Here is a 10,937-nt window from a genome sequence, read left to right as displayed (position 1 = left end):
TTTTTTTTTCCACCCCCCTTTTTTTGTCACCCCCTACAGCAGGAACTTCTGGGCAACCGCATGTGCAAATCTCGACTGTGTTGCGCATGAACTTCCGCTCCTGACTGACGCAAATGCAGGGGACCAAGTCATAGAAGAAATTGATGTTTGCATCTGGGAAATCCCCCAGGAGGACACGTCTAGATGGATGGTTATCTCATGGCTTATAAGATGATCACTAAGCTGATCAAACAGACCATCTTAAGAGAATTTACTTTTATAAGTTATAGCTTATATTCAAACCTTTGTTTGAGCCTTTTCTTATTTCAGTGTATTCACAGTTGTGTCTGAGTATTACATCATGGGCACTTACTGCCCCCTGCAAAGTGTTTGAGAATAAAAGGTGCCAGCCAACATCATTCCAAATGTTCAACAGCTCTGACAGAGTGTGAAATGGGCACGTTGGAAAACACACAGTGTTACCCACACAATAGAGTCGCAGAATAAAAGAGATGAAACATTATGTGCGCAAGTAAGGAAGGAGTGATTGAAAAATAAAACTTGACAATCCTTTTTATTGAGTCGTATTCATCCAGAACGAGCCTCCCAATCTGACATCTGTGAATATAAAAACTGTGCAGCTCTGTTGACATGTTTCACTCGTCAAGGCTGCATGTCTGGTAAATAAATAAATAACACTTTCATCTTTCAAAGCATCTGTAAATGGAGGCTCGCCTGAACCGCAGCACACTGACAGACGCATATGTAAAAGTTCACATCTCCTTTTATAATTTAACCTGTCATGCAAAAATATGAGCAGCTGCAGTACCACTGTAGTGACTTTTCATGGAAAATGTGAAGAAGAAGAAGAAGAAAAAACAGATTTAGTCCATCCTTAATGTTGTAACACATTGCAACACAAACAAGTGTTAAGTGTTTCCTTAAAATTGTTTCTACAAAACTATTCAGCAGCTTTACTGGTATTAGATCGAGATATCAGCTGGCCAAAGCGAGACACAACAAGAAAAGGAAAAGCAAATCTTCAGATCAACTCAAAGCCAAATACTCTCTCCTCCCCCGGAAACTAAAACCTAATGAGAAGTGTGGTGATTTTCATCAAACAGAAACTAAAAGTTAGATTCACACCCGTTTCTTTACCACTGTGTGGTGTTAAAGGAAAAGGGAAGACACACCGAAACGGAAAACACCACGCTTAAACCATGCATAGACAGTCTTTCCTGTATAGGTTGTGTTTTGGCAGAAGATTTGGCACCAAGGTCGGTCCTAATTCACCGAGCATCTGATTCATAAACAGCTATAATAATAATAATAATAATAAGTCTTGGCAGCATGAGGTGACTAAAGGACACCAGAGGCCAAAAAACATCTTTTCATTTTTATGCACTTTTTTAATAACCTTAAAAAAAAGCCTAAAGGGATGAATTTGAATGAGACCGTACCAGTATTGATCATTTCTCAGTTGTGCTGCACACAGCTAAAGAAGGATTGGATAGTATTTGGCATCACCATTCCCTTTGTTTTTAAATCAGATGCTCAAGCAACACTTGAACAATCTGCTGACGCATTAACACACAACACAGCAACTTCACGACAGTAAGACAGTCCCGTCTCTGGTGTCCGACATGAGGATTCAAGTGGCAGCGTTTTGCTTGTCTTGCTTTGTCTGGAAAGGTGAACGCGGGTTTGACAGACTGAGTGGAAAAGTGCTGCAGTGCCTCCAGTCGTCGGCGGGCACAGGTCCTCCTCCTCCTCCTCCTCCTCCTCCTCCTCACCGCTCATGTTTCAAAGTACTTGTAGATCTGAGAGACGTACTGCATGACACTCTGCCAGTCCGGCCTGTCGGTCTTCATCAGCTCCTCGATGTCCTGTTTGGAACAAAGTTTGTGGTGAGTGATGGCATTTCACAGATCAGATCCATTAAAGCCAGCCCTTCACGTCACTCACGGCACCAACTGATTCATTAAAACCTCTTACACTTTTCAGTTTTTACAATGTGTGATCACACGGTGAGTGATGAGTAATATTCTTTACACATCACCCACTGAAGTTGCATCACCCACAGAAATGTCATGTGAGAGAAGTGAAGATCTCTGTGCTTTGGAAATGCAAATAAAAAAAAAAAAATGATGTCCTTGGCAGGTAAATGGGATTGTTTTTCATTTCTAAATAAGAGTGAATGTTTGTCTGTGTATGTTTGCTCTGTGATACGCTGGTGACCGTTCTCGGGTGGAGTCTGCCTCTGTGTATGAGTCATGAATTTCTAAATGAATTGTACTATTTTACAAATAAGTTTGTAATCATTTCAAGCCTGTTATTTTCACTCTAAATGTCTCTCTCTCTCTCTCTCTCTCTCTAACCACACATGTTTATGAGCTTACTTATTTCCATGTCTACAGATTTGCATATATATGTGGTTGGGATTTGATTGCCGGCTGAACTTTTGTCTGAAATGAGGAAGATATTACCATTTCCTGGTTATGGATGGTGGTTAGGCTCAGGCTGCAGTATAATGTTTGATGAATTCTGTTGTTGTTTGTGTCATTTTTGTCTGGGGCGAGGACACATTACAGTATTTGTCCGCCGTGTCCTCCATCCTCATCCAGAACGAGCCCCCCAATCAGTTTACTCCTCGTGCCTCGTTCTTCCCTTGTCTTTCTTGACTTCCCTTCCCCTGCACTCAGTGGGTGGTGTCGGCTGATCAGATGCACCTGACCCTCGTCAGCCACTCTCCTGCAGTGTAACTACTCAAGCTCTTCATCCACTCAGTAGTAAAGTGACCTCACAGCGGCTGAGGATCGTTTAAGTTCTGGATTCTCCAGTGAATTTCCTCGAGCTTATGATAAACTTCTGTGTCTCTTGTTGACTCTCCTTGCATGACATGATTTCCTTGGACAAGGACTTCCTTGTTTATCCAGTCACCTGCTCGCTTTCTATATTTCCTCCTCACCCAACCGCCTTCCTGCTAAGAGGTAAACACCAACTAGAACAGAGCAACCCCGGAAGATTCACATTCATTCCACTAAGCCGCAGCATCCCAGAGCATTCAGGTGGGTTAACGTTGTGCCCACTCTCGTGTCAGCTCTGGCGTCGCCAAGCTCCGGGGGACAGATCATGTCTCCCTGCAGCCTGATGCAGCTGTTCACCGGCTCCACTCTCCCAGGAACCTCACACCCCCTCACTCTAAAAACGCAATTCCAGTGAGGCCTATGATCATTTCCTTTTCCAGTGCAGCCAGTGTGCATTTCAATCTAACACCCATGATAAAGATGAGTCTTGTGTAGTTTTCAGTCCCCTCCTCTTCTCCCCTGGGAATAGTTTATTTCCCTTTGTTAAGAAAAAAGACAAATCACTCCCTGTATTGATTGCAGACGCGTTAAAGACAAATGTCCTCTCCCTTTAAGCCTTTGAGCACCGTCTCACGGCCACAGGCTTCTCTAAGTGGTGTCCCTGTAACACATTTGCACACCTCTGGAATACCTGCCCAGACTCAGAAATGCATCAACGACGCACAGGTGTCAACAACTATTATTAACATGCAAATAAGCATGTGAAAAAACATGCAAATGATGTGCAAATAAATGCTCAAATATTTATACATATCTCCCCCCTTTGTGTTTGGCTGTATTGAGTGAGTAAAACGTTTGAGTACCAGCTCATTATTGTTAGTCCCTGAACTCAACTGTTTCTTCCTGTGATACAAATTATTATTTTTTTGGTCCTGATCATTTATCCACATAATCGCATCACACTTGATGGGCATACGGTCTCTGTTTCTGTCAGAGCTTCCTGTTAAAATTGAGTTTTTTTCCCTGTGCACCGACGCCTAGAGCTTGCTCGTCGTGTGTGATGAGGCTCGATTGGTCTGTTAAGCACGTTGTGACATTTGCTAAGAAAGGCGCTATATAAATAAAATCATTATTTTTATTATTACAACAGAGGCTGCATTGAAATTCAGCTCTGAATTAGTCACACGTGTGTTGTTTATTCAAATCACACATTACTGTGCGATCGTAAAGGCTCACGACGTGGTTCTTCCTTGGCTACCAAATGTAGGACCTGAAAATGGAGCTCACTACAGTCTGGAGAATGTTTGTTCCCGATCAACAATCAGCAGTGGAATGAGAGGCAGGACCACATCTCCAACATCTGTTGTCCTTAGACGCCACTTAGACCCATTTATTTCCTGACATGGAACAGGCAGCAGAGGCTTTAATTTTGTGTTTCTGGACATTTTGATTATTCTGTGAGTAACTAAAGGAAACTAACTCTCTAACTTGAAGCTGAGAAATGTGTGTTTCATGTCCTCCTTAGAATGAATTATTGAGCAAGAGTAGATGAAGGCCTAACTAATCAAGGTTCTAACATTTCCTCGCCTTCACCACCACCTATGGTGATCTTCTTTGTTTCATGAGTTTCAGTTGTGGCTGCACTGTGTGGCAGTGGTAGCGTCGGCCGATCGAATCACGTCATGGAAATATTCCAACACAGGCACCGGCTAATTAAATCACATTTATGTGTTTTCCTTAAACACTACCAAGGCCATAATAGTTTGGGATTTTTCATTAGTTTTTGTTTAGTTGTGAAAATTAGTTAGTTTTAAATGTTTTTTGTAAATGCTTCGTTTAAGTTTCGTTTTTTATTAGTTTTAGTTTTTTGTAATAAGGTGCAAGATGCAAAAAGGTGGCATTTTAAAAATGTATTAGGACAAATGAATAACCCTCCCTGAATCAAATATAACAGTCAACAAGAAAGTAGCCTGAAGTGCAACATGTGCATGATATGGTTAGTGTCAAAGGTAAACATTAAAATAGCCAACAGAATAAAGACACACATGAACATAAATTAAATTATAAACTATAATAAATCACCCTCATGAGACACATCTACTAACAACAGAGACTGCAGACCTTCATGAATCAGAATCATGTTTTACGACTTCGGAGTATCCCTGTGAACATTGTTTTAAACCGAGGGCTACTGTTATATTTCCACGTAGGGACAGCTCTCTGTTAAATGCCGCCCCCCCCCCCCCCCCCCCCCCCCCGTGCTTATTGTCATTGGCTTTGGAAAGAAGCCAGGGCCTTCATTCTCACTTTGGCTGCCAGGAATCAACTTTCACTGACCATCAATGTACCCCAGCTCCCCAATACCAACCAGGTCTGCGGCTGTCGTGCCTCGTGTGTTGGCTCCTTGCTTCACTGGTCCTTTTGACAATAATAATAATAGTACATTTTATTTGTTGACGCTATTCTCGACACTTAAGGTCACCTTACAATACAAACACGCTGACTCCATAATGACTCATCCAACTTTCCCCATGTCTCCCCCAGTCCTCTAGTAACCAACTGACCCCTCCCCCCTAATCATTATTTGTGGCCCCACTTAAATACAAACTATAACACTGAGGGCTGACAGAGAGCCGGAGAGACTTTGGGTCCAGGAATGCATCCAATGATGTCAGTACCAGCACATAATGGAGAATTAGTAAGACGAAGGAAGGGGGGGACTCACGTCACATCACTTAATCTGCCAAGCGCAGATGTTTAACATGGACAAGACTTGAACCCACAGATGTGTAATCCACCAGCAGATTATTCCACTCAATCCACTCCTTTTTAAAAATACATTTTTCCTGGAAGTTGCGTGATTAACTTGACTTGGTCAGAATTTAACTGGCAGTGACACATTTATGTATGTGTGTGTTTTTATGGGAATGAAAGAAACTATGACTGAAAGACAGTGACTGTATTAGGGACAAATGATTAGGAATCTATCCCCCAAAATACCCACTACTGTATCCGATCATCTTTCCCATAAGTCAGAGAGTGTGAATTGCAGATGGCCTGTGGCAGCCCACGGCCAAGAGGAAAGGAATTGGACTTGTAACCTTTAATAATATTCTAAATGTTTCTTTTAATTATTTCTAGGGCTGTCAAAGTTAACACGTTCATCATTGCGATTGAGTGAGGGATTGTTGGGCAGAAGGTTTCATTTTAAAAAGCTGAGTGACGGGAACCATCAATAAAACAAACGTCAGAGTTTCTAAGGACATTTTTTTGTCGTTGTGATGTTAACATGTGTTCTTGTTGCATACAGGATGGCAGTCATCCAGGTTTAAGATGACCTGGTTGGCACCTGAGTTTATAAGCCTGAGTCTCTTTCTAACCACATAGTTCTATGTGTAGTTCTGACACAATTAAACAATGGTGTCTGAAATGCACGCACTGTCTGATTACTCATTTATTTAGTCATTAGAGGAAAAGCAACCCTTTAATTAATATAGATTAATTGGGAATGTGAGATTAATGAATAAAAATCTTTTAATCTATTGACAGCCCTAATTATTTCCACTTCATTTTACCATGATTTGAGTTTATTTATTAGTAGTCCTCAGCCTTAAAATGAATTAATGCGTGGTTAGTGTGAAACACACATTTATTCTTCATGTGGAGCATAAAAGTTATAAAAGGAACCTTGACTCATTTGGTTTGTCACGTCACTCTAAATCAGCTTCATATAATTAATGAGCTGTGGGATGAAGCAGTATCGTCAAACCAGTCTGAAGTGTTTTGGGTTTGTCGGTCCCTTATGATGACCTGTTATCCCGTCAGCTGCCCTTTTTGTCTCGTGCCATTATCAGGTTACCACGTGTTATCACGTGACGACCCGCTAAACGCTCCACGAGCCGTGTTATCAGCAGCAATTTAATCGACTATATCTCGGTCTTGTTACTTCCCTGAATTTGTATGAAATAGCAAAACAGGAAACATGTGAGTGACTGAACGTTAGATGTCCTCGCTGATGTGCGTGTCTGTCGGTTATAGTAGTACTCACTTACTGTATATATGTAGTTAGTGTCAACAGAGCTGTCATCGCGCCACTGTCTCCTGTCACAACTTCTAATATTTGTCCAAGTATGTTTTCAGTGCAGATATTTGATGAGAGAGCAGACAGGAGGGGGTGGACGGTGGAAAACCAGTTGCAGTTGTTGCCTGCTACTGCAACCTTTTCCAGACTCTTACAACAACAACTTTTTTAATTTGACTTTTTTTTCTATTTTCTTTACTTTTCTTTACTTACTTTTAATCCTAATCCTATTTTCCTTTAAATAATGAATGATTTTTATTTCTTTTTATCCTTTTGATACTTGTTTTATGCTCTTTTAAGCCTTTAACACCTAAGCCTCAACATGTCTGTTTGGACCTTTTTGTGTGTGCTTATTTTAACCAGAAAAGGGCCAGAAAATGCCGAAAGTGCTTTTGCCCATTTTTTCCAGAATAACTTTCAACATCTGGCAGTTATTTACAATGAACTGCATGTTAAAATAGTGTATTAACAATTTTAAAATGAAGGAAAACAGGTTGCACACAAACACCAGATTTTGTGTGTTACATTTTAAATTTGAATAACATATTTAAAATAAAACAAATGTTTGAGTTTTTGTCCGTGTGCAAAAACAAGCCAAAAATATGGAAACCATGTAAATATTTTCCAACTCTCTCTCCTCAGGTGACAAAGATGCAAATTCACTGGCTGGAGTGAATAACATGTTGCCTTTGACTTGCAACTTCTCCGCTTTCAGAAATGTTTCTGCCGCGTAATTATGAGTGTTAAGGGTTTATCATTTTGTGTTGAATTGTATCTAACATTTCTGTCTCTGTGATATTTAATATCTATATTTTTTCTGTCTGTCTTCATGGAAATTTCAACAAATAACATAAAAAATACAAATTACAGACTCAAGCTTTAAGAGGGGAAATTAGAGTCTCATCGCTGAGTGTGTTTAAGTGTTTAAGTGTCATTATACAATACTTCTATCTATTTTGTGAATCTGGGGTTATGAGAGGACCATTTGCTGTGGGATTCTCATTGCTTATCTCAGCTCTACCGTGATAATTAATGGATGGACCTGAAAGCGGCATCTATTTCTCATCAGACAAATGATGTCATTGACGAGTTACTCGTGATTTACCGCCACAGGCTTAATACGCTGCTTGACAGGAAATCAATGAGCAAACTATTTTATATATGCTGCTGGTAAAACATGGGTTTCCCTTTACAAAATCTGAATAAAAGTGAATAAAAAGAAACGTTTAAGTATCGGGCACAGTTTTAAGTTTATTCCAGACAGAGAAGAACGTGTCCAGAGTTTTTCCAACTGTGTCTGTTGCATTAGGTCCTTCAACCACAGAGATATACTTTGCATTTACTTGCAGCTTTCCAATGCACTAATATGCTTTTATGACCTAGTGCTGTTGTAAAAAACAATTATGCTTTTATGTCTTCTCTTTATTCTTGAGTGTCTTCTGTCTGTGTGCTTGACAGCGGCCGATGTCTTCACAAACTAACCTAGTGAATCAAAGTCCAATTGTCTCTGAATTATGAATGAGGTTCGTTTTTTCCCTCTTTGAGTGTTGCAAGATGTTCAGCGTGCGGTGTTGTAAAATAGACTCGAGGAAAATTAGAAGCACAGAGTAAGAGATATGATAGCGTTAAGCTCAAGACTGTCAGGAGGAAAGATGGCCCAGTGAAATGGATGGTTGCAGGGCATCTCTGTTCTGAACCCTCACATGCTCACTGATTAGTGTGTGTGTGTGTGTGTGTGTGTGTGTGTGGTCTGTGACAGTTCAGCTCACCAGGGAGGGTTTGATGCCAATGCTCTCGGCGGCCTGGAAAGCCAGGGTCAGATTCCGGACCTGAAAAAAAACAAACAACCCACCGGGTGTTGAAACACGGTTCAAATCCCTGCACCACGTCATCCTGCAGCACCACATGGAGATTCAAACAACAACAACAAACCCAACAAACACATCTATAAAGGCTTATAAACTTCCAGGGGACCGAGGGAAGCGTCTCCTCGAGTCGCTGCTTGTTTGTGCGAGCGTTTCTGTATGTTATAATATGCCCCCGTGTTTATTTGGTATATGTGGAACACTACACAAGACCAAATCCCTCTGTAGTAGCGGACGTGTCTTTCAACCTTACCACACACGAATCAAATCCCTGCAGAGTTTGCCTAATGTCCTTTTTTATTAAACCAATCACAATCACCAATCACAAGGAACTAACCACTCGAACAACCACTCCATCGTTTTACCAGACTGTGAACATGATTATCACGTATCCGTCTGTCTGTCTGAATAATACATTCTTAATTATTAGCTGTGAAGGCTGCTCTGTGAAACGAGGGATGAGCCGATTCGATTTTTAACCTACAACATTGTTGTTCTTCTTCAAAGCACCTGTGATAAATAAGACGGCCACGGACGGGATTATTGGAAGGAAGGGCAGATTAGACTGGGAACAGTTGGGTGTTTGTGCCTCAGGGGAAAGTCACAGTCAGCTGGTTATGAAAGCAAACACACTATTGAATTATTCACAGATGGGACGCACATTGTCCCTGTCATCATCCTAACGCTATATTCATTCTCGACCAACACGGCCACGAGTGCACGTCCGCACGACCACTGTAAGATGTGTGAGGCCTGTTCAGAGGTGTTGCAGGAGAGTTCAACGCCTCAAATCCCAAAAGGGAAACCTTAATGTTACTTAAGTTACTGTATATTCCGCCTACAAGTCCATATTACAGGGCTGTCATCAGAGAGCTATAGCTACTGCCGCCCTGTTCACTTACAGTGTGAATACACAAATGCTCTGCTCCTAAGTCATCTTGTCCTTTTTCTCTTTTATGACTGCACGGGTCATGCAGCAGACCTGTAAAACGTATGGGCCTTCATAAACAAGGTGGAAAAATGACTCCTGGTGAAATGGTCTGAAAGCATTACAGGCTTTTTTTTCCTTTCTTCTTCCTCATGGAAAGCATGCATCCATCAGACCTGCAGTACATAAGCATAAGCAAACATTTCCTCTGTTTGCAGGTTTCCACAAACAACGTTTCTGAAGCCACAAAAAAAAACATTATCAACTGTTGAACCGATTCAGTTTCAAAAACATACTCCCTGAAAGCTCCAGTCTGTAAGATTTAAGGATATAATGGCAGAAACTGAATATACTACCTATAAGCATGTTTCTGTAAGTGTATAATCACTTAAAATATATACTTTAGGCAAAACTCTTGCATTGAAGAAGCTGCCACCATGTTTCTATAGCAGCCTGAAAGTTACTACGCAAATTAAGTAGAATAAGATCCTTTCTGGTATGTGAAGGAAAAAGAGAGGTGAGCATATAGACCTGTGATTCCCAGAGTGTGATACTACAGGGGCTCATGAAAGGTCAAATCAATAAATAAATATGAGAGAGATATGAGAATAAGAAACACATGTGGGGATTCTGCACCAAATTGTTTCACATGAAAATAATAATATATATGAGAATTATTGATCCTAGTCTCATGTGTGGATCGGAGTCGTGAATTAAGGTTTGGGTGGGCCGAAAGAGAATTAGGCCCCAGCACTCTAAAGTTTGGGATTCTTAGGATTTCGCACATCATATTAGGAAGTAAGATCCATCTGTTTGTTATCAATCTGTAGTGGAGTATAAAGCAGTAGACAATGGATGAATACACACAATTAAACCTGATGAACACAAATGTAATCGTGAAAATAAAACTTTTTTTTGTATAAGTCTCCACGTCATAATTAAAACATCTAACTTGTGGTCTATATGACACGATGGGGCATTGACAATTTGCTTCAAAAAAGGTCCCTTTTCAAGTGTAAACAGATCGGAATGTTCTATAAACATGATAGAAGTTTCTTTCATAATTCATAGTTTCCCTTTGCTCTCATATTTTGCAGATATGACATACATTATTAATGTTTATGACTTCATAAAATAAAATAAAATAAAATAAAATAAAATAAAATAAAATAAAATAAAATCCTCCACATGAGGTTCACAGGGCTACTGGTGCCAGTTGACTTAGGGTGAAAGGCGGAGTCCACGGTGGACAGGTCGCCAGTCCATTGCAGGGCAAA

General features: G+C 40.5%; 1 protein-coding gene across 4 annotated transcripts in view; it reads right to left on the bottom strand.

Moving 5' to 3' along the window:
- Positions 1-1,554: 1,554 nt before the first annotated feature.
- The window catches only part of specc1 (sperm antigen with calponin homology and coiled-coil domains 1), a 77,684-nt gene continuing 68,301 nt past the window's right edge, over positions 1,555-10,937 (bottom strand). For all 4 annotated transcript variants that reach the window (XM_058627039.1, XM_058627040.1, XM_058627041.1 and 1 more), the window contains 2 exons: positions 8,637-8,696; positions 1,555-1,865 (listed from right to left, as the gene is read on the bottom strand). In XM_058627039.1, coding sequence (XP_058483022.1) covers positions 1,776-1,865; positions 8,637-8,696 — 150 coding nt within the window. In that variant the 3' untranslated portion in view covers positions 1,555-1,775. The remainder of the gene's footprint in view (positions 1,866-8,636; positions 8,697-10,937) is intronic.

This window comes from Solea solea, chromosome 4, assembly GCF_958295425.1.
Source record: "Solea solea chromosome 4, fSolSol10.1, whole genome shotgun sequence".
NCBI classification, from domain to species: Eukaryota; Metazoa; Chordata; class Actinopteri; order Pleuronectiformes; family Soleidae; genus Solea; species Solea solea.
The sequence above is the reverse complement of the archived record's forward strand: the minus strand, read 5'-3'. Positions and strand labels throughout refer to the sequence as shown.